The 23,573-nt window shown below is 42.0% G+C and overlaps 2 protein-coding genes across 3 annotated transcripts in view; one reads left to right on the forward strand and one right to left on the reverse strand.

Moving 5' to 3' along the window:
- Positions 1–949: 949 nt before the first annotated feature.
- On the reverse strand, positions 950–13,053 carry NOA1 (nitric oxide associated 1). Of its 2 annotated transcripts, none has more exons than XM_041725588.1 (7): positions 11,696–13,053; positions 10,099–10,263; positions 9,240–9,445; positions 5,811–5,942; positions 4,806–4,922; positions 1,548–1,668; positions 950–1,239 (listed from the first exon to the last, which is right to left on the reverse strand). In XM_041725588.1, the coding sequence occupies exons 1-7, from the start codon at positions 12,732–12,734 to the stop codon at positions 1,013–1,015; spliced, it is 2,007 nt and encodes a 668-aa protein (XP_041581522.1). In that variant the 5' UTR covers positions 12,735–13,053; the 3' UTR covers positions 950–1,012. The 2 variants fall into 2 exon arrangements, with proteins under 2 accessions (XP_041581522.1, XP_041581521.1); XM_041725587.1 differs by having other exon boundaries at positions 11,600–13,049.
- A 112-nt stretch (positions 13,054–13,165) lies between these two features.
- The window catches only part of POLR2B (RNA polymerase II subunit B), a 47,459-nt gene continuing 37,051 nt past the window's right edge, over positions 13,166–23,573 (forward strand). The window contains exons 1-3 of the mRNA XM_041725585.1: positions 13,166–13,444; positions 17,964–18,036; positions 23,184–23,334. Coding sequence (XP_041581519.1) covers positions 13,426–13,444; positions 17,964–18,036; positions 23,184–23,334 — 243 coding nt within the window. The 5' untranslated portion in view covers positions 13,166–13,425. The remainder of the gene's footprint in view (positions 13,445–17,963; positions 18,037–23,183; positions 23,335–23,573) is intronic.

Here is a 23,573-nt window from a genome sequence, read left to right on the forward strand (position 1 = left end):
GGAAAATATATAAAATATATAAATATAAGAAGTACTTTTCATTTGTCACCAGGACTAATGGGCAGGGGGAGCTGTTAGTGGCATTTAGTATCTGGGGAGGGATGCTGGCATCCTGAAATGCAGTTTTACATATAAGGGGCTCCCTTCCCCAAGATGCCAATAGTATTTACTTTGAAACATGATGAAAGCAAGATCTATAGTTCTTATAAGTTACATCTTAAAATGCTAACCATTTATTCTAAGTTGTCTTGGTGAGATGGGGGGCTAGGGGATGGATGCCTGTTGACTGAAGACATAGGTATGTCTATTAATTCTATGGTAAACCTTAGTCTACAAGGAAGTTCATGGATCTGACTGCATTTCAGGCCAGCTAATCCCACTAGCATTTATCTAACATTGGGATCTGGGACTTGCCAATTATTCACTGTACACAGCTACAGTGCTATTTACTCAGCTAGGAATAATAAAAGGTAGACTTCTGATTGATGTAGACCTACAGATGAAGCCATGGAGTGTTCCACCAGTTGGATACTTGATAACTATATGGAGCAGAGGCACTATTCGCTTCTATTTTACTTAAGCCAATGTATTTTGGAGACTCATTTCTTACCATTTTTTTCATATGCCAGCTGCTATGTTGCTCTCCCAACTGGGCTGTAAATAAGAAATGACATCTGGTCTTTTTCTTTATTTATTGTTTTTAAGTTTTGTTTTGTAATCTCTATGCCCAATGTGGACTTGAACTCATGACCCTAAGATTAAGAGTTGCACACTTCTCTGACTGAGCCAACTAGGGACCCCAGTATATGGTCTTAATAGTGCAAGAAATTTGAATGTAGCATAACTACTTTTTAAGTATATTTGGGTCACATACATACATATATACACCTTACAAAAAAAACCCTTGTATATACAAATTCAATACATTACAAACAGGTACAGTCCTGGGTGGTTTAAGAAGGGTAGGAGCAAAGACAGCTTTATTATGGTTATATTTATGTATGTAGTTGTGTTAATATTCAGTGAACAAGGTCAACTTCATCTGTTTTTTCTTCTGCAGATTGTACACAAGGGAAGGAGGCTTCTTCGTTTTATAGGCCACACTTCTCTTGAGGCGCTCTCCTTTGATGTTAACGATGTGTGGCAAGAGAGGGGGCCGGACGGTCAGAACTGTTCCTTGAGGTGTATAGCCTCGGAGATGCAGTCTGTCCTTAAACTGAGGTGTTACTGCAACCCAACCTATGCAGGCATGGGACAGAACACAAAACGGTGTTAGCAAATATCTTCTTAAAAAAACACCTACCCCAGGCTCAAAACGGAACACCAAAGGAGGCTGCTGCTCTTTCACTCGATTTTTAAAGAAGGCATGCATTTGTGAAAAGGTACAAATTTACTTTTAGAGTAGGTTTCATTTAATGAATAAACTAGTACGTATTTCCTAAAATCCTCAGTTTATGTCAGTTAAATGCACACTTCTAAAAAAATCTACTGTAAGTCAGTAAAGGCTACTTTATTCACCTTTTAAAAAGTGCTCGGTGTAAAATTACCTGCAGATGAAAATTTGATGTCAGCCACTGCTTTAGATTCCCCAAGTCCTTCTTTTAATGTAATGTCTTCACCAACAAGAGGAGGAAATCCTGCCATTCGTTCTTCTCCACCCATTGGAACCTGCCATTGAGATAAATATTCTCAGCTACTGAAAATGCCAAATCACTTCTTGTTCCAATGAAAAGCATGGGAGATGAAGCCTATTCCAGTGCCAAGAATGCATGTGAACATGTGTCTAGTGGTAACCTCCTGATAGCAGAATCTTTATCAGTTTACACTATTTTTACAGCCCTCCATTAAGCTTTGCAGAGTAATGTTTGGCAATTAAGATAATATCCTTCAAAATACCTTAGTTCTCATAGGCCTGGCTGGCCTCAAAGATTAATCCCTGCCTCACTGCAAGTGAAGGGTACATGTATGATGGATAAGGTTCAACTTCTGTTTACAGATGTGTCCATGAATGGGAAGTAGCTGGATAATTACTTATTAATAGATCTTTCTGGTTTAACATTAGGGACACAAAATAGATGTTACAATATGGTGCCTGCCCTCAAGGAGGTCAGAAGGTGGAAAGAACATGTAAACAAATTACAAGGTAAGGCATGTGATGGGAGGCATCTATTAAGTACTACAGTTGTGGAGGAAGAAGTTATGAACACATTTTGGTCAAGGAAAACATTAATGAAGAAGCAATATCTGAGTAGTACTGTGAGCAATAGGTTGAAATTACTTACTAGAAAGGTATTCAGGGTTAGCATCAAGTATAGACACAAAAACAGGAAAAAGGATGAGTTCGGGGAATTGTAGCTGAATTGTCTAGGGTATGTTCAGTCTGTGTATGTGTGTGTATTAGTGACGAGGCTATCAGTTTAGATTTCTTAGTAATGTGGAAATACCAAGGAATTAGCAGGAAAAAGAACAGATAAGAATAAAAAAATACTGTGACCTGCTTTGTATTTTGGAAAGATCTTTATAGCGCAGGGTTTCTTAACTTCGACACTATTGACATTTTAGGCTGAATAGTTTTTTGTTGTGGGGGTGGGGAGGCTGTTCTGTGCATTGTAGAATTTTTAGCAGCATCCACCAAGTTGTGAAACACAAAAATGTCTCTAGTCATTGTCAAATGTCCCCTGGTTGAGAACCACTGCTTTAGTGGTCGGGGAGGTATACCGGGGGAGGAGGGCAATAAAAGCTGGAAGCTAAGAAAATACTTTGGGTTCTCAACAAACCTAATGAAACCAGATTACAGCTTGAATTGGGAGACTGAATTCAGTGATAATCAGGAGGCAAGGCTGACTTTGATTTGGGAGGTAAGAAAAACGGGATGGAAGAGTGAGTCTCTGAACAGCCCTCCCCACCAAAAAAAGTTTCCGTTACAGTAGGAGAGAAGACTGGGATTGTTACTTTGGAAAGTATCAGTGATGTCCGCTCTGAAAACTACACAAATACATTAGGATAGAGCACCACACAGGTCCTTTTTTATGAGCACCATGTTATATAGAGTAAGTTTTCTTTCTTGTGAGTCCTTAACTGTATTTCACCTCGTATATTATTGTTTGGCCTAAAAAGTGAGCAAATATAACAGGAGAACTAAAGGCTTTTTTTTTTTTTTTAAAGATTTTATTTATTTATTCATGAGAGAAACAGAGAGAGAGAGAGAGAGAGAGGCAGAGACACAGGCAGAGGGACAAGCAGGCTCCACGCGGGGAGCCCGATGTGGGACCCGATCCCGGGTCTCCAGGATCACACCCTGGGCCAAAGGCAGTGTCAAACTGCCGAGCCATCCGGGCTACCCTTAAAGGCTTCCAAGTGTAGAAAAATCAATAGGTTCTATATTGCTGATTGCCTTTATATGCTCACCCATTCTGCAAATCCTACAAGTCTCTGGAATATTAACCTTATGGCAGTTATTTCAATGGAGTTTAACTTTAGTCTGGCTCTCTTAGAAAATACAGAGAGAAAAAAGCATTTACTTCTCAAGTCAGGTTTATTTTTATTCTCATTGAAGGGCAGGCAGGTATATATTTTGGATTTTGGCTTATATTCAGTTACATTAACGCTAATTAATGCTAAATCATTTCTGCTAGATGTACCTGGTGTTTTTATAGATGTGTTCCTTCAGCATCATTACCAACACTTACCATGTTGATTGTAAAAAGAAGGAACAAGCAGGACCCTGAGTTTTGTTTCATTTTTTAAAGATGAGAGGGGCCTGTGGGTGGCTCAATGGTTGAGTGTCTGCCTTTGGCTCAGGTCGTGATCCCGGGGTCCTGCGCTGGGAGTCCTGCATCTGGGAGCCTGCTTCTCCCTCTGCCTGTGTCTCTGCCTCTCTCTCTGTGTCTCATGAATAAATAAATAAAATCTTAAAAAAAAAAAAAGAAAAAATATGAGAGAAACTGTAACATACCTACAAGGGGAAAGTAGAGCAGGAGTGAAAAACCAAGATAATCTGTAAGCGTCTGGGATTAAGAACCTAGGAGGAGGGCTTTTCTACTCAGGCCAGGACTTATCAACCTTGGCACTATGGACATTTTGGACCAGATAATTCTTTGTTGTGAGGGTCTGTCTTGTGCACTATAGGATTCCAGCATTATCCCTGGCTTCCATCTACCAGATGCCAGTAGCAACCCCAATTGTGAGAAAATGTGTGACTTCTCTTCATTCAGTGCTATCTGATACAACTTTCCGCAATGATGTGACTGCTGGGCAGTCAAAAATGGCTAGTGCAACTGAACAACTCAACTTTAAATTTTATCTACCTTGAATTTATTAAAAAACATTTTTTTTTAAAGATTTTATTTATTGATTCATGAGAGACACAGAAAGAGGCATAGACACAGGCAGAGGGAGAAGCAGGCTCCATGCAAAGAGCTCGATGTGGACTCCATCCTGGATCTGCAGGATCATGCCCCTGGGCCGAAGGCAGACTCCCTTAACTGGTGGGCCACCCAGGTGTCCCGAATTTATTTAAATTTAAATAGCCACTTGTGGCTACGGTATTGGCCAGTGTAGTTTAGAAAAAACACAAGTCCATAGCTATTCTAGGATGAGTCCAAATAACATCCATTTTCTCATAGAGCTCACTTTACTTTATAGCCAAAATCCTCAAGCAGAACAGGTGAGGAGAGAGCTAGCTGATCATATAATAAAAATGGTAAGTTCAACGGTAAGTTCTCACAGCTCTTTCTTAGCAGAGCTGTGAGACTGTCACAGTGTATGTTAACCTAATTGTGTAATCTTCAAAGTGTGTGGCTCACCTTGAGTAACGTATGACCTGCATGCTTCTGATACACAGTATCTGCCCTGTCCAAGGAAGTAATGTGCACAGGGAGGAGGTTGGAAGCCACAACTGTAAACCAAGCCGACTGATTTCCCTTAAGAAAGGAAGAAAATAATTATTTTATGGAATGAAAAATTAAAACCCCCCCACACAAAGAAATGTGAGTAAAAGGAAATGCTTTAATTGCGCATTGTAAAGTGTAAATTGTGCAGTGTAAAGTTAACATTCTGCAGGCTTTAATGAAACATAAATGTGTAAGGCTAAATTGCTAACAAATTATGAAAAAACACAAAACCCAAGAAATAAGCTATAGCACTGGCCTCCAAGTTGCATTTACTGTTGCTGGACACATCCATGTTTCATTTCCCTTTTTTCTCCTCTCTTTGGGAAAACGGAGCAATTCTGTAAATACTAAAAAATCCCCAGAATGATGCTATGTAAATGAATATCAAACAAAAAAGCACATACATAAATGTATACATATCTTGGGGATATAAAGAGTGGGGGAAGGGAGGCTGGCTTGCTCAGGTAGGGGAGCATGCGACTCTTGATCAGTTGTGAGTTCAAGCCCCATGTTGGGTGTAGAGATTGCTTAAAAAAAAAAAAAAGCTTAAAACAAAAAAGTGGGATTTATTTAATGCATATTAACCATGTACCTAAAGGTTGGACCTATTTTTTTCTTTTTAACCTATGATTTCCATGTGAAACAATACCACAGGATAGGGACAGCATCTTTTTCCTCATGCCAAGCTGTATGGGCATTCAATAACCTAATGAAGATCTAGTTTTTGAGACCCACTACTTGTTTTTCCTCCCATTTCTTTTCCCCAAGTTTTTATTATGGACATTTGCAAACAAAAAAGTATAATCAACTTCCTACACAGTCATGATCTAGTTATCAACATTTTGCCAATCTCGTTCATATACCTGTCTCCTTAAAGTAATCCTACATCATTTTTTTAACAGTACAGACTTTCCTTACCTGCAGAAAATCTATGCGGCCTATGGCACCCAAAAATAGAACCATTCCTGGTTTAAGCACAAAAGTTCTTGGAACAATGGAACATGTTGGCAAAACAATATTTACTTCTTTTTCTGTTAGAAGGTTTAAAATCTGTAAAGCAGAGGGCAGATGTTTTAGAGAATTATTATTTAGAGAATTTATTGAAGATATATTGTGATTTATCCTCTAAGGTAAAAAAGTGATAAACCAAAGTATGTCAGAATTTGTTGCACATAAAATTGCTATATTGTTTAAATCAATTTACAGATAGCTCGTTTCACAATGTAATACTGAGTAACCGGCAAAACAACTTACATGGGAGTATGAGACTTTGTATGTCAGCAGTATCCCTCAAATGTCAAAACTGGTGTGAACCGAAAACACCTTTGAGTCATTCCCAAAACAGTACTATGTTCTCTCCATCAAGGCTTCTAGGGACCAGTAGTTATCAGCCAAAAGTAAGGCAGTATACCACCTTCTATCCCAGTGGCAAGTATGCATGCATTAAATGCAAAGAAACCTCATTCTAGGAGCAGTTAGAGAGCTCTGAAGAACGCTTTTCCACATTCTGGTCTTCAGTTTTCTTATTTGCCCTGAAGTGTCAGCAAAAAATGAGAAAGTCATGAATTCTCTGGCTTCTAAGGATGAAGAGTTCCAAGAAACTAGAGAAAATAGAACGGAAAGCCAGGAAGCACAAGATTCTGATAGAATTCAGGGACTCAAAATCTGATTTAGAAAGAAATCTTATGGGGACATTTGGCTGGCTCAGTTGGTAAAGCATGTGACTCGATCTCAGGGTTCTGAGTCTGAGCCCCACACTGGGTGTAGAGATTACATAAAAAAAATTTTTTTTTAAAGAAATATTAGAGTCAGTAAAAAAGTGGATAAAAAAAACCTGTGAACTGGATTAAGAAAAATAATAAGGAGGGGCGCCTGGGTGGCTCAGTTGGTTAAACATCTGACTCTTGGTTTCAGCTCAGGTCATGCATGATCAAGCCCCATCAGATCAAGCCCCACATTGGGCCCTGTGATAGGCACTGAGTCTGCCTGAGATTCTTCTTTTTTTAAAGATTTTATTTATTTATTCATGAGAGAGAGAGAGAGACGCAGAGACACAGGCAGAGGGAGAAGCAGACTCCATGCAGGGAGACTGACGTGGGATTCGATCCCCGGTCTCCAGGATCAGGCTCTGGGCTGAAGGTGGAGCTAAACTGCTGAGCCACCCGGGCTGCCCTCTGCTTGAGATTCTTTCTCTCTCCCTCCCCACTCTGCCCCCTACTCTCCTCACTTTCTCAAATAAATAAATAAAATCCTAAAAACAACAAAAAAAGAAAGATAAGTAAATAAAGAACACATGAAACCTAGAGAGCCTCACAAGTAAATACATAACAAGGAGCCTGCAAGTACTTTCCCTCAGCATTTGTATTAAAAAAAGCCTATTAAAAGCCACCTACAGGAGCACCTGGGTGGCTCAGTTAGTTAAGCATCTGCCTTCCATTCAGGTCATGATCCCAGGGTCCTGGGATACAGCCCCACATCAGGCTCCCTGCTCTGGGGGGAGCCTGCTTCTCCCCTTCTTGTGTGCTCTCCCTATCAAATAAGTAAAATCTTAAAAAATAAAATAAATAAAAGCCACCTGCAGTAGAAGCCTTTTAATCCTTTTTAGCAGAGACCTTAATATTTTTATTTCTCAGCAGAGTTCTTTGATTTAGTTTGGGAAAACACTGGTTTAAGGCATCCAATAAACTTATCAATAAACCGACAGAAACAAAATGCCAGAGACCTTTTAGATCTAATGACTTGAGGGTCTCATTTTGCTGGCTACAATATTTAGCAAATTCTTGCTTTTCTGACTATTTGACAAGAAGGTACATATGACTAAAGTACCTGCTATCCTTGACTTGAGTCTAAAAGGGAAGAATAAATCAATGAATGGTGAAGTTCAAGTGCTGGAACATTATTAGAAAGCAGTCCAATTACTCTGAAGTTATGGATTGCTAAGGAAGAGAAAGTTGACACAAGCCATTATATTTTGGACCACAAAAAAGGTGAAAGCTCCATATGATTCTATGATATGGGACACTATAAGTAGAGCATAATTTTGAGAATGAAACTAAGTGATTCAGGTAACACAAAGAAGGAAAAGAAGCTAAGAAACCACTTTTCCTAGGCATAAACAGGCATAATTAGGCAAACCAGGAACTTGTATCAGTGACCAGATTCAAAGGAAACTGATTAATGGATCTGTTGTAAGGCTGTATCCTGGATGCATTCTTCAGTCAACCTATGACTTGGATGATAATCAAAATTGCAAATGAATAAAAAGTTGTGAGATTTAATGAGTGTATAGGACATGGGCTTAATTTAATGAAATAAAACAAAGTTGCCCAGGAGATCCTGCAACTAGAGTAAGATGTATAAGGGCAAGACAGGTGGAGTTAATCCTATTCCAAGTTGTGCTCATCTGAGGATACTTATACAAGACATTTAGTTCTTAGTGTCATATTTTAAGGACAAAAGCAAATTAGAAAATATTCTGAAAAGAGGCCTGAATTGATGAAAAGCCTATCTCTCAGAACAGCCGCAAGAAACAAAGAGAAATAATCTGGATTATGTCAGCACTGTAAATGTTCAATGTTTGTAGGATGAACTAATGAAAGAGAAGAGTGAGAAGATATAGGACATTACCCTTTAAAGTAGTTCAAAGTCTAGGAAGGAAAACAGGCATTCTGTTCATTCCATGCAGGACCATTTAAGGAACAATGGGTACAAGTTACAGGGAGACTGTTCAGCTCAACACAAAAGGCAGGTCAAAGGCCAAATGGGTTACCATGGGAGATCAGGTGACACTGCTTTAGCTGATGGTTAAGTCACTCCTTATTTCAGTTCAAGACAAATGGCTATGTTTAGAGGGAATTCAAGCACAGAACATGCGGCGGGACTGCAGTGATATTTATGTTTTCTTCCAACCTCAAAATCTAGGATTTCATAAATGTCTCCCTAACTAAGGTAACAACCACAATAACACAAAGAGGTTGTGAGCAGTAAAGCCTACAAAATGGAATACTGATCTTGATGGCACATAGATCACCCTGAACTGCTTCTATGAATGAATCAGAACTGAACCTAAAGTGAAAGGATACTCCTTTCCTGTGTTCTGCCAATTAAGACAGTACTTGTGCAACTGAAAGTTAATATTTCTGGGGTGCCTGGGTGGCTCAGTCAGTCAAATGTCTGCCTTTGGTTCAGGTCATGATCTCAGGGTCCTGGGACGGAGTCCCGCATCAGGCTTCCTGCTCAACGGGGAGTCTGCTTTTCCCTTTCCCTCTGCCCCTCCCTCTTGTGCTCTAATAAATAAATAATCTTGGAAAAAAAAGTTATTATTTCCAAAAGACATCAAATACATACACAATTTTCTTTTGTAATTCCAGGGGTGTCATGAAACCAGTGGGCATCTTTTATATCTTGTGGAGTTAATTCTACTCGTTTGGTGGATTTATCTGCAACCATAGCAGGGTCATTTCCCATGTCAAAGGCAAGTGAATCAGCATCAAACTCAAAGGCAACTTCATCTTTCCGTTCTTCTGAATACAAGAATGTCCTTCCAACTCTTCCTAGAATAAGTTATATTTAAGCTATTAGTCATTCTTTTGAAGCTTTTGACTCCAGACAGATAATTCTTATTCTCTTTACTTGCCTCAAAAACAAGTTACTTAGACTAACTATGGTGCTTGGAAGCAAGACTACAACGATACCTTTGCCTTTTTTTTCAAAGGCAGTGGGAGTCAGACTCTCGCAACGGTCAAATCTGTGGCTAGCTGTGTACATTGGGCAGGGGGTTGGGTGGGTGGGGGAAAGTTCTGGAAATCAAACTGTTTTCAGTGAAGGAAGGTTGAAAAAAGATACTAAGGAAAGAGAGATGAGGTAATTTAAAGCTGTGTTGTGGAGTCAGCAACCTGTGCTGGTTTGCACAGAGTGTGCTGTTTCTCAGTGAAAATGCTTCGATTGCTGGCAATTGGCTACGTGGGTAGTTGTTGCAGGTTTCCTCTCCTGGATTTCTCCAAGAATCTACTGTTTCAGTTTTCTCAGCACAATGAACTCTGGGATTTCAAACAGTAGCCTTGCCTCTAAAGGGCCTCTTTGTTCTAGAATAAGAGGGGTAGTCTCTCCCCACAAAAACTGGCTAGCCCCAGACAGCTGTATTTCAGGTTGCTCAACAAAAAAATGTTAGCATAGGCCCAACAATTTTCCTATAGAAGATACTTACCTACTACATAACCACGCCTTTTCAACAGCTTAAGCTGATTTTGTTCTTGTGGACTAAGATTTTCTTCAGCTTCAGCTGCATCTTTCTTAAGCCTTTTTTGTCTTTCAAACATCCTGTAAGGTGTTGGGTTGCAAATAGGAAACTTCAGAAGGTTTAATGTAGTACCTGAAATACCAAAAAATAAAAATGTTCTTATAAACATTTTACAAGAGGAAATAAGGGGAGGAAAACTAACATTTTTGAGGGGCTACATTGTCTCAGGTACTGCTATTTACTTCACTTAACCTTCAAGACAACCCTCTACAAGATCATTCTCATTTTACAGAGGAGGAAATAGGCTCAGAGACTGGATCAAAGGCTCAACTTGGATTTGAATCCCAAATCTGCAGACCTGCTTTCTTTCCATTTTCACTGTACTACCATCCAGTATAAAAGCACTTCTGTGTATAATTCAAACAAAGTTCTGGACAGAGAAGAACAGCTTATTAAAGTTAAGCACTGGTTTCAAAGGAACAAGAGTTTTGCCAACAGTTAAATACCAACAGGGTCACAGAAAGACCCATTTTGCAATTACCAAAGTTTCTTAAAACCGCACAGTTGACATTTTTTTTCTCAAAGCCACACACCAAATGACAATTAGTGAATTATTCAAATATTAAATGCATATAGTATTCGGATTTGATCTTATGAATAAACTTAAGAGAGGGTGGAAGTTTAGAAAGTTGAAAAGAAGAAAAGAAAAAGAGACTTTCCAGAGAAACATACAAGGTCAAGCTACCAGGGAAACTTCCAAGAGAGAGGAACTCGAGCTCTGCTCTCTGGTTCATCGACAGTGCCTAAAGAACAGTGACTGGAACACAGAAGTGCTCCATAAATATTCCCATGAGAAAATGAGTCTAACATATACTAACTTTCCAAGCACTAGGCTGACACAAAAGACAGGTGTGACCATAGTAGGGAGGGAAGTTTTATGTTTTATTATTTTTTAAAGATTTTATTTATTTATGCATGAGAGACAGAGACAGAGAGAGGCAGAGACACAGGCAGAGGGAGAAGCAGGCTCCATGCAGGAGCCCGATGTGGGACGTGATCCCAGGACTCCAGGATCAGGCCCTGGGCTGAAGGCAGGTGCTAAACCGCTGAGCCACCCGGACTGCCCAGAGGGAACTTTCATTTTATTATTTTTTAAAGATTTTATTTATTTATTCATGAGAGGCAGAGAGAGAGAGAGAGAGAGAGAGAGACAGGCAGAGGGCAAAAGCAGGCTCCATGCAGGAGCCCGACGTGGGACTCGATCCCGGGTCTTCAGGATCACATCCCGGGGTTAAAGGCAGCAGTAAACCGCTGAGCCACCAGGGATGCCCGGGAGGGAACTTTTAAATGGAAGGCTCCAGACTGCGCCCCACGTGGGCATTAAGGCAGGACGGACTAGATGCCTGGGCCGCAACCAGCCTTTCCAGCGTCTCGGAAAAGAGAGGAGGCAGGCCTCCCGAGGGCTCACCAGGCCAAGGGGAGATGGTGGCTCTGTCGATAGCCTCGGCGCCCTTGGCGATGCAGTAATCGGACCCTAGGAGCGTGTTGAAGAGAGTGGACTTGCCAGCGTTGGTGGCGCCCACGAGGTACACGTCGCCGCGGTAACGCCAGGAGCGCTGGAGCGCGGAGATCAATTCTTCCACTCCATAGCCAGTCTTGGCGCTGATGAGCCGCACGTCCCTGAGCACCGGGCGGGCCCTGGCGGCAGAATCCGAATTCTCCTCCGGGTCTCGCTGCCCGTCCTCGCCGGCGTGCTGTGGCCCCCGGCGGCCAGGGGGCCGCAGCAGCCCTGCGCGGGTACAGTCGTCCCACAGTCGCTCGCGGAGCCGCTGCAGGTGGCCGGGCGCGTCCTGGGGCAGCAGGTCCACCTTGTTCCCCAGCACGATCAGCTGCCTGGGGCCCACCAGCGCGGGCAGGTCGGGCAGCAGGGCGTCGGGCAGGTCGAGCAGGTCCACCATGTAGAGCACCAGGGCGGGCCCGGGCCGCCGCAGCGCGGCGCTCACCAGCTCCAGGTACTGCTCGCGGCTCATCTGCACGCGCAGGGCGCGCCGGTGGTGCACCAGCAGCCAGCAGCGCTGGCACACGGCTCGCGCCAGCCCGCCGTCGGTCTCCGCCGCCGCGCTGAGGAACTTCTCGCTGGGCAGGTAGCCGGGCACGCCCGCGTCCCGGCAGTGCAGCTCCGCTCCGCAGCCCGAGCAGCTCAGGCCGCTGGGCGGCACCGTCGGGTCCGGGTGTCCCACGACCGGGTGGCCCCGACTCCGGGCAGGTCCCTTCTGCGGCCGCCGCCGCTTCCGCCGCTCCTCCTCCTCCTCCTGCCGCTGCTGCAGTTCCCGCAGCTGCTCTTCGACGGTCGGTGCAGGCTCCGGCTCCGAGACGTACTCCGGGAACAGAAAATGCTCCTCCACGTCAGTCCCCCCTTCGTAACCCCCAGGCGCCGCTGAGCCACGGGAAAGCCCGCGTACCAGGCACGACGGCTGCTGGGAGGAGGGCGCGGCCGCACGTCGCTCGAGCAGCGGCTCCCGAGAGCCATGGCCGGCCGCCGCGGGGGCCGATCCCCGCAGGAAGGGCCGCAGCAGCCGGCGGGCGAGGCGTGCAGGTAGCATGGGGAACGCGACCCAGGGCGGGAGGCGCGTGCGCGCAGGCGCACTAGGGTCCGAGACGTGCGTCAAACCCGAGACCGAAGCCCGGGACTACTGGTGGGCGGTCATTTGTCCGACACCAAACTTCGAATCCTGTGAGTTCTCGCGAGAATGATCTGAGGCCCGAGAACCCTTTCTAAGCTACTGCAAAAGCGTCGGCGACCTGGGCTGAGTTGCGTGGGCCGGAGAGGCCAGTGACGGGTTTTCTAGTGAATCACGTTTTTCAAAGCTTCGTGGTTTTGGTCTTCAGACCTCCCCCCCCCCAAAAAAAAAACCGCCGCGTCCTCATGGCCTCAATTAAAGCCTTTTATTAATAAGTCTTTATGTTTTTTTTTTTTAATCAGGTGTTGTTTGTTCAACGATATCGAAAAACAAAAAAGCTGGCGGGATCCGACCCTCAAACTACAGGAACATTTCTCGCAGCCACCTGAGGCGGCAGTCTGCAGTTTGCGCGTGCGCAGCTCTAACCCCCGACGACTTGCGCAGGCGCAGATCTTACGTTGGCGGCTTTGTGGGTCGGCCTTGGCCCTGAGAAGCAGAGCATTCTGGGAACGCCGGAGACGGAAGTTACTTCCCCTCACGCTGCGGGCGCTGGTGGCTGCTGCGCGATTTTCTCCGGTTTCAAGAGTTAGGAACTTGGGAACCGTCTGCCAATATGTACGACGCGGACGAAGGTAGGTGAAACTACTCGGAACGCCCCGCGGCGAACTAAGGGGGGAGAAGCGGGGAGCTGAATTTGCGGCCTCTCCTCAGTCGCCGCTCGAGTGTTCCCGGTCGTGTCCCCGGTGTTCCTCAGGCCGGGATCGTGAGCGTGGAGGGTGCGGGGAACGTAGCGCTAATGCCCCCGGTCAGCTGATTCCTGTCTCTCCACTTTCGGCTCCTGGGTGGTCTGACACCGCCTTCCCTGACAGAAATGGCGCGCCGAGCAGCAAGACAGAGTCCATTGTTTTCACTTTGAAGCAAAGGGCTCCTTTCTGGGTTTCCCTCAAGGCCATAGTGGATTTATGGAGCCCCTGAATCGTGGAGTGTCAGCCTGTGCCACGCATACAGCCGGGTTAAAGAATAGCGTGTGTGTGTCGGGGCACATCCCTTGGTGATGTCACGCGTCCAAGTCAATGGTCTTTAAAGATGATCTTTAAATTCCGTCTTCCCACAAGATGCCAGAGTGTTCAGGTGTTATGTATCCTATTGAATAGGGCCACTATGTCTTTATTTTTTCCTTTCACATGTGGAAATCTTAGTCGTGGTCTAGTGTATTTTAATTATTATTATTATTTTTTTATTTATTTTAATTATTTTTAATGCTCGGTCTCTCATTCTCCACAGCTACTATTTTCAGACTTCACTTTTTTTCTGACTCCCAATCCTGTGGCCACTTCTCATGTTTCTCTTTATCCCCAGGCCACTCTCGGGAGAAAAAGAAGCAGAAGCGTAAACTCTACTGTTTAGTCTTTTTAAATTTTTTTTTTAAAGATTTTATTTATTCATGAGAGACGCAGAGAGAGAGAGAGAGAGAGAGGCAGAGACACAGGCAGAGGGAGAAGCGGGCTCCATGCAGGAGCCTGATGTGGGACTCCATCCCGGGACCCCAGGATCACACCCTGAGCCAAAGGCAGATGCTCAACCGCTGAGCCACCCAGGAGTCCTACAACCAGATTGTACAACAATCTAATTATACTTTATCCACTACATTAAAGTAGCTCATGATAAGAATGTTAATGACTTCTCAATTGATAAATCAGAGGGACCTTTTTTAAAAAATTTTATTGGGGCACCTGGGTGGCTCAGTGGTTGTGTCTGCCTTTGGCTCAGGTGAAGGTCGTGGGATCGAGTCCTGTTTTGGGCTCTCTGCAGGTAACCTGCTTCTTCCTCTGTCTATGTCTCTACCTCTTTCTCTCTGTTTCTCATGAGTAAATAAATAAAATCTTTTAAAAAATCTTTAAAAAATATTTGTGTGTGTGTGTGATAGAATGAGGAGAGCAGAGGAACATAGGGTGAGGGATAAGCAGACTCTGCTCTGAGCACGGAGGCCCAACATGGTGCTCAGTCCTACAACTGTGCAATCATGACCTAAGCCACAATCAAGAGGAGAGTCAGATGCTTAACCAACTGAGCCACTCAGGCACCCCAGAAGGACATTTTTCAAACTGTATCCAGACCCTGTGGTATTCAGCATTGTTGATGACTTCCTCTTTGAAACTCAGTCCTTCTGCCTCATAACTCTCATGTAATTCTTCTTACCTGTCTGACATTCCTTCTTGTTCTCTTCTACTCATACTATTTCAGGAGGATTCTATCTTTTCTCCATGGCTTCGGGTATGATTTATATGTGGATGACTTCGAATTTATATTTCTAGTCCAAGTGTCTTACATGTCTAACTGCCACTGGACGACTTCACTTGGATATGCCCCAGCCTCCTCAAACTTGTCATTGTCCAGACTGAACTATTTGCCTTTACTCATCTGTCTTCCTAATCTGCTTTGTCCTATGTTCTCCATCTCAGTGAGTAGTATCTCCCTCTTGTGTTGTGGAAGTCAGAAGCCTGGGCATCATTCCTAATTCCTCTCTTCTGTTCCCATTATCTAATGAGCCACCAAGTTCTAAGGGTTCTGTCTCTCAAATATGTCAAATTTGGTGACTTGTCTGTCCCTTCTGCCACAATTTCTAGGTCAGGCCATCCCTCGAACTCACTAATCTCTTGCCTAGATTAACTTCTCCAGATTCTCAACTGGTTTGTATGCTCTCCAGGATTCTTGGTTTCCCATTTCACTGCCCATACTGTGGCTATAGTGATTTTTCAGAAATGAAAATCTGATTTACCACACCCTTATTAAAATCTTAGAATGGTTCTTCACAGCTCTTATTTGGTAAAGACCAATCTCTTTTACTACTATATTATACTCTGTGCTTCAGCTACATTAGCCTTCTTTTGTTCCTTGAATAGTTTTCATTTTGGAGTCTTTTGCACAAATTGTTTTTTTGAAAGACTACTTTCTCTGCCCCTCCCACCCTCATCCTTTCCTTTTGCCTGGTTTACTCCTGTTTATTCATACATGAGGTCTCTGCTCAGCTCCTCTTTTGGGAAGGCTACCCTAACCTCCTCAGGTCTTAGGACTGTCCATTTCACTTTGTTCTTACTATTTTTTTTAAAAGATTATTTATTTATTTATTTATTCATAGAGACATACAGAGAGAGAGAGAGAGAGGCAGAGACACAGGCAGAGGGAGAAGCGGGCTCCATGCAGGGAGCCTGACGTGGGACTCGATCCAGGGTCTCCAGGATCACGCCGTAGGCTGCAGGTGGCGCTAAACCGCTGCGCCACCGGGGCTGCCCTGTTCTTCCTCTTAATTGACTTCATCTTGTTTGTATCCCTCCAGTAGGTAATAATCTCTCTGAGGATATAGCCATCTTTTGTCTTGCTGAATGTTGTGTCTCCAGTGCCTGGGATATAGTAAATACGTGCAATAAATATTTAATGAATGGGAATGGATGAATGAATAAACGACTCTCCTTCATGGATTTTTTTCACATGACTGTAATAGAGGTATTCCTTAATATCTTGCCTTCAGTCTTCCTTTCCTATGTAAGCTCTCCATATTCTACCAACCACTTGTAATGATTCTCAGTGATTTATAATTCATTTATTTATTTATTTTTTCGATTTATAATTTAGACCCCTTATTTGAGCTTCATTTATATCCAGTTGTTTACTGCAAGTACTTAAGGGGACAAATGATCTACATGTATACCTAAAGCTAACCTCATTTCTCTCCTTTTCTCACCTTCTTGCTTCTCTGTGTGGCTGTGATATTAACCTCTAATCTGTCATCAGAGCTAGGTATCTCTGAGCTATTTTAGATACCTTTGTCTTTCTTACTCTACCCCCACCTCCAGAATAGGGTCAGTAATTCCAATCCATTCAAGAAGCATTTATGAAATAATTTGTTTTGAATATGTATTAAGTTTCCTAAAAAAAATTTACCGAAAGTCTTAAGTTTTACAGACTATATAAGTTAGAATATAAAAACAAAAATACAGCATACTTCTCTTTTACAGATGATGAGACTAATATCAGAGGACCTGTGCAGTCTGATTTTTCAGACCTCCTGCTGTTCAAATTACTGTTGCTGCATAACTACCCTAAAATTTGGCTGCTTAAAAAATTAATGTGTTCATGGATTAGGTGGGTCAGGAATTTGCACAGAGTATAATAGGAATGCCTTATTTGCTCCATGAGACCAGTGGTTCAATGCAAAGACTCAAAGGCTAGGTATTGATGACAGGGACCTATGTGATCTAGAGTGTTTATTACACATGTCTGGCACCCTAGCCTAGTGGGACTCAAGGACCAGGATTGCTGACCGTGGCATCTACAAGCGTCCTCTCCATATGACTTGGGCTTCCTCGTACTATACAAGCCTTGAAGTAGTAGGACTTAACTAATGGCCACTCAGAGACCTCTAGAAGTGTGTGTTTTAGCAAACACATTGCATTGCCTTTTCTTACCTAATATTACCTTTGAAGTCCTGTAGTATGTCTTCAGCTGCATTCTTTTAGTTATGGCAGTGTCAAAAACCCACCCAGATTTAAGGGGAGGAAACCTAGATCTCTATATCTTGATGGTGGACAAAGATGACCCTGTAAAAGAGCATGTGAAATGGAAGAATATAGTTGTGGCCATCCTCAGAAAATACAATCTGTCATTCTTTTACCTTTATGAAATGTTGCTATAATAGTCTACTGAACCTTAAGGTATTGCCCAGCTATTGGAACCCTTCTCTGGCTTTACCTCCTTACATAATCTTTCTCTCCAGTCTCTAAGGAGCTTATTGATTAGAGGATTATGTGCTTCATCTTAGTTACCATTACAGTTAGCTATTGATGAGAATTACATGGACTTTCTGGAGAAGATGGAATATTAACACATTCACACAACTTATACTGAACTTTTGTAATGAAGCCTCTTTGTATATTGGGAGAATACCTATGTGATGTAGGCTTCGTACACATAGGTATATACCTATGTATGTTAGTAATAATTTAGTTAATTGAAAGTTTAGAGAAGTGGGGTAAAGGATTGCTTTTTACTTAGCAAAGAGTAAATGTGTTTCTGCTACTTCAAATCATAGGAGCAAGATGTTAACTACTAGCATTTTATTGCACACAAGTACAATATTTTTGGTTTTTGCAGATATGCAATATGATGAAGATGATGATGAAATCACCCCAGACTTGTGGCAAGAAGCATGCTGGATTGTAATCAGGTAACTTTTGAGACCAAACTGAATAAGCCTTAAAAGGCATAATAACCCGTAAAGGGATTTCATGCTTATTCTGTTACTGAAAATTATATATTTTAGTGACACATAGGTGGCTCAGCGGTTGAGCGTCTGCGTTCGGCTCAGGATCAGCGTCTGTGATCCTGGAGTCCTGGGATTGAGTCCCACATCGGTCTCCCTGCATGGAGCCTGCTTCTCCTCTGCCTATGTCTCTGCCTCTCTCTCTGTCTCTCATGAATAAATAAATAAAATCTTAAAAAAAATTTATATTTTATATGAATATGTCACATGAAAGCTGGTTTCTTTATTTTATATATATATATATTTAACTTGAACTTTTAAAGCATTTCAGACTTACAGTAAAGTTACACAAAGAATTCATATATACATTTCACTCAGGTTCCCTAGATGTTAACCTTACATATTTTCTTTGCCTTTTTTCCCTATTTTTTTTTCCCCTGAGACATTTGAGAGTAAGTAGCAGACATAAGAATGTTCTTTTATATAATAAGTCATCAAAATCAGGAAGTTGATATTAATACAATAATTTATAGATCTTACCCAAATTTTGTCAGTTGCTCCACTAATGTTTATAGCAAAGTAAATTTTTTTCTGATTCTGAATCCAGCCTAGGATTACATATTGCTTTTAGTTTTCGTATTTTTTTGTCTCCTGTAATTCAGAACAGTCCCTCAGTCTTCCTTTTTTTTGATCTCGGCACTTTTGAGGAATACAGGCCAGTTGCTTTTTAGAATGCCCCTCAGTTTGGGTTTGTCTGATGTTTTCTCATAATTAGATTCATATGATTACTTTTGGCAACAGTGATGTTCTCTGCAGTCCATCAGGAGGCATGTGATATAACCTGTTTTTATCCATTGCTGATGTTAATTTGATTCCTTGGTTTTCTTTTTCTTTTCTTTCTTTCTTTTTTTTTTTTTTTTTTAAGATTTTGTTGGTTCATGAGAGACTCAGAAAGACAGACAGAGACTCACTGCGTGGAGCCTGATGTGGGACTGGATCCCTGTACTCCAGGATCACGCCCTGAGCTGAAGGCAGACACCCTTAACTGCTGAGCCACTCAGGCTTCCCAGTTCCTTGGTTTTCTTATTTTATTTTATTTTATTTTATTTAAAAATTTTTTTTTTTTAATTTTTATTTATTTATGATAGTCACAGAGAGATAGAGAGAGAGGCAGAGACACAGGCAGAGGGAGAAGCAGGCTCCATGCACCGGGAGCCCGACGTGGGATTCGATCCCGGGTCTCCAGGATCGCGCCCTGGGCCAAAGGCAGGCGCCAAACTGCTGCGCCACCCAGGAATCCCGGTTTTCTTATTTTAAATGGATAAAGTTACATTAGGTTGTATTTCAACCCAACTTCCCATCCAATTCTAAGTATAATTAAAACTCAGAAGCCTTCTATGTAGGTAAGAAAAGTAACTTTTAAGTAGTGAACTAATATCCTGCTGTATTAGAATATAAAATGCTACAACTCTGTTCTCATCAAACCGACACTTGCTGTGATGTCTCTTTGAGCCCCTTTGTCTCCAAGGTGCACACCCTCTTGGTTCACAGTCTCTTCTTTTTCAAAGAACACATGCTTCCAACGTTGTACCAGTTGTATTTGGAATATAACTAAACGTTCTTGAACCTTTTTTTTTTTGTTGTTGTTAAAAATGTGTTGCAATTTTGAGATGTGTCTTTTTACTACTAAACATGGGCTAGAAAAACTCTGTATTAAGACATTTGTATCCTCTATGATGTTTGAGTTTTAAACACTAAGAGAGGGCAGCCCTGGTGGCGCAGCGGTTTAGCGCCACCTGCAGCCCAGGGCGTGATCCTGGAGACCCTGGATCGAGTCCCACGTCAGGCTCTCTGCTTGGAGCCTGCTTCTCCCTCTGCCTGTGTCTCTGCTACTCTCTCTCTCTGCATCTCTATGAGTGAATAAATAAATAAAATCTTTAAAAAAAAATAAAAATAAACACTAAGAGGTGTCTTACTAGGAAAAAAAAAGGTAGATATTCTGTGAGTATTCCTATATTCTGCAATATCCAGGGAGAAGGAATATTTTGATCTTAAAAGAACTGTTTTCAACATATATGATTGTTCAGGGTAAACTATTTTTGAGCTGTCACCCCATTTAACATTTGTTACAAAATATTTGATTTTTACATTTTAATAGGCTATAGGTTCTTTGGCTATTGTGAGATGATGCTTAATTTTCTCACTTTTTAACGTCAAGTGATTTTTCCCAAACAGTGTGAATGTGATGTTACTTAATGTCAGAGACTTCAGTAAGAGGGCTTGTGGTAAAATAAGATAGATATAAATATGAAATATTTATATAGTTTAGTCATGTAAAGGACAACCTTTTTTTTTAATGTTTGTTTGACACAGATAGGGTGCTTGTGTAGGAGAAGGGCAGAGGGAGAAAGGAGAGAAGCGGACTCCTCGCTGAGCGTGGAACCCCACACCAGGCTTAATACCCAGACTGAGGGGCAGCCCGGGTGGCTCAGCGGTTTAGCGCCGCCTTTAGCCCAGAGCCTGATCCTGGAGACCCGGGATCGAGTCCCACATCAGGCTTTTTGCATGGAGCCTGCTTCTCCCTCTGCTTGTGTCTCTGCCTCTCTCTCTCTCTCTCTCTCTCTCTCTGTGTCTCTCATGAATAAATAAATAAAATCTTAAAAAAAGAAACCCAGACGGAGGGACGCCTGTGTGGCTTAGCCGTTGAGCGTCTGCCTTCGGATCAGGGTGTGATCCTGGGATCCCGGATCGAGTCCTGCATTGGGCTCCCTGCATAGAGTCTGCTTCTCTCTCTGCCTGTGTCTCTGCCTCTTTCTGTCGCTGTGTCTCTTGTGAATAAATAAATAAATCTTTTAAAAAATAATATCAAGACAGATTACGACCTGAGCTGAAATTGAGAATCAGATACTTAACCAGCTGAGCCACCCAGGCACCCCAGGGGTAACATTCTAACGTTTCTAATGATTTTGGGAAGTCTTCTGGGGGAAGTGAAACTTATCCACAGTTTTGTAAAGAATTTTTCATTGTTAATTGTCCATAAAAACCACTGTTACTGGGCAGCCCAGGTGGCTCAGCAGTTTAGTGCCGCCTTCAGCCCACGGTGTGATCCTGGAGACCCGGGATCGAGTTCCACGTCGGGCTCCCTGTGAGGAGCCTGCTTCTCCCTCTGCCTGTGTCTCTGCCTCTCTCTCTCTCTCTCTTTCTCTCTCTCTCTGTCTCTCATGAATAAATCTTTTTTCTTTTTTTTTTTTTTAAAAAAAACATATTGTTACTTAAATTATAGTGCCTTCTTCCATATGTTTCTTATATGTCAATGGCAGACTCAAATGGTTGTGAGAAATGTCTTTCCTGTTAGCTTGCAGTTATACAAGGAAATTGCCATAGCCATTTTTAGGCTGTGTCTCATATAAGAATGATTGTGTTTTCTATTCTCTGCCATAGGACCTAACTTCTAATATTAATGTCCATGATTGAATCAGGTTGAGATCTTGCTTGACCCAAAGCCATCCAATCTAGGTCTGCTAGTGACCTGTGAAATGACCTGGTGATGCCAAAATGGGAGACTGACCATTAGTTGGGCTGTACATATTGCCTCAGAAAATTGATGTAAGGATAAGGGATTGGTAGTGGCCAGGGAGAGGTGAGTAGAAACTAAAAAATTGTCATAGGTACAAGATGCAGGGTCACAAGATGAAGGAATGGGGACATGGTGGTGTGCTTGTGGGTCGTTTGCTACTGCTGAGGGGTGATGAGATAATCCAGTCCATAAGAGTGTGGTAAATCTCAGAGCTCTCATAGTCTCCCTAAAGCCCAGCTGTATACTTTCTGGGTGGTGAGGAGTGAGATTGCTCTTGCAATTACAGCTTCTTGTTACCTTTAGTGTGTGTGTATATATATATATATTTTTTTTTTTCTTCTTTTTGCTTCCTTCATGTGAAGAAGTGTCTTTTCCTTGTAAACTGAATGTCTACTCTTGTAGGTTCTTCTTTAGGGCTTCATTATGTGATTTCTGTATCTATTGGTAACTCCCATCTCTCCCATACTTCTTTTCTTTCTTTTCTTTTTTTTTTTAACTCATATTTCATTTTTTTTTCATATTTCATTTTTTAACATCAGTCATTTGCTGAGTATTTTCACTTGAATGACTTATTCACGTCTCACCTTTATATTTTTTATTTCTTTAAGATTTTATTCATTTGACAGCAAGCACAGTTAAGGGGAGCAGCAGGCAGAGGGAGAGGGAGAAGCAGGCTCCCTGCTCAGCAGGGAGCCCAATGTGGGGTTCAGTCTCAGGATCCTGGGATCATGACCTGAGCTGAAGGCAGACGCTTAACCAACTGAGCCACCCATGTGCCATCTCACCTTTAGCATATTTAAAATAGAACTACTCTTAAACCTTAAATTAGGTTTTTATACCTTCAGTATTTTAGTTATGGGTATCATCTTTCCTCTTATTCAAATTAGAATTATTTTGTCTTTATACATTTTTTTAGTTTAAGATTTTTTAATTTTAGAATGAGAGAGCATGGTGGGGAGGGGCAGAAGGAGAGAGAATTTTAAGCAGACTCTGCAATGAATGCAGAGTTTCATGTGGGGCTTGATCTCATCACCCTGCAATCGTGACCTGAGCCAAAACCCAGAGTCAGATGCTTGACTGTGCCACTCAGGTGTCCCACATTTTCTTTAGTTTGAAAAACTATTTCAAAGAGATTGGATGAGGGGTACGTGGCTGGCTCAGTCAGAGAAGTATACAGCTCTTGATCTTGGCGTTGTGAGTTTGAGACCCACGTGGGATGTAGAGATTACTTACTTATATAAATCAATCAGTCCATTTTAAAGAGGTTGGATAAAATTTATAAGAGATCTTTATATTAGGGATTCCTTATAGTTTTTATGCTGTGCTTTAATTATTTTACCCATAAGTCTTGATTCCCAAAACTTAAGTCCTACAGAGAAACTGTTTCTAGTTTTACTCCTTTTTTGGATACATCATAGTATCTGCGTAATGATGGACTTACAATGGTTGGATTTAATTATAATGAGAATGGGGAAATACTCTAGAAAACATCACTGAGTTGTAACTAGTTATAAACTCAAATATTTTTTCCCAGTTCCTATTTTGACGAGAAAGGCTTGGTCAGACAACAGCTGGATTCTTTTGATGAGTTTATTCAGATGTCTGTTCAAAGAATTGTGGAAGATGCTCCACCTATAGACCTACAAGCTGAAGCTCAGCATGCTAGTGGAGAAGTTGAAGAACCGGTAAGAGGGTTATTCTAATAAAGTAACATGTAAAAGAAGAGTATTGATTTGAAATTTCAGTCCTCTCACCTGGCTTAAAGGTTAAAAAAAAAAGTGAATGTTTTTAGTAGGTTACTTTACAGCATCTTTTATCAGCTCCTGTTTATTCTTACTAATAGATATATTTTTGCAAGTAATCCAAAACCCTAATCCTTATTCAGATAGTAGGGATTTAATAACTGGGGAGGGGGAGCTTAGAA

The sequence above is a fragment of the Vulpes lagopus genome, chromosome 12, assembly GCF_018345385.1.
Source record: "Vulpes lagopus strain Blue_001 chromosome 12, ASM1834538v1, whole genome shotgun sequence".
NCBI classification, from domain to species: domain Eukaryota; kingdom Metazoa; phylum Chordata; class Mammalia; order Carnivora; family Canidae; genus Vulpes; species Vulpes lagopus.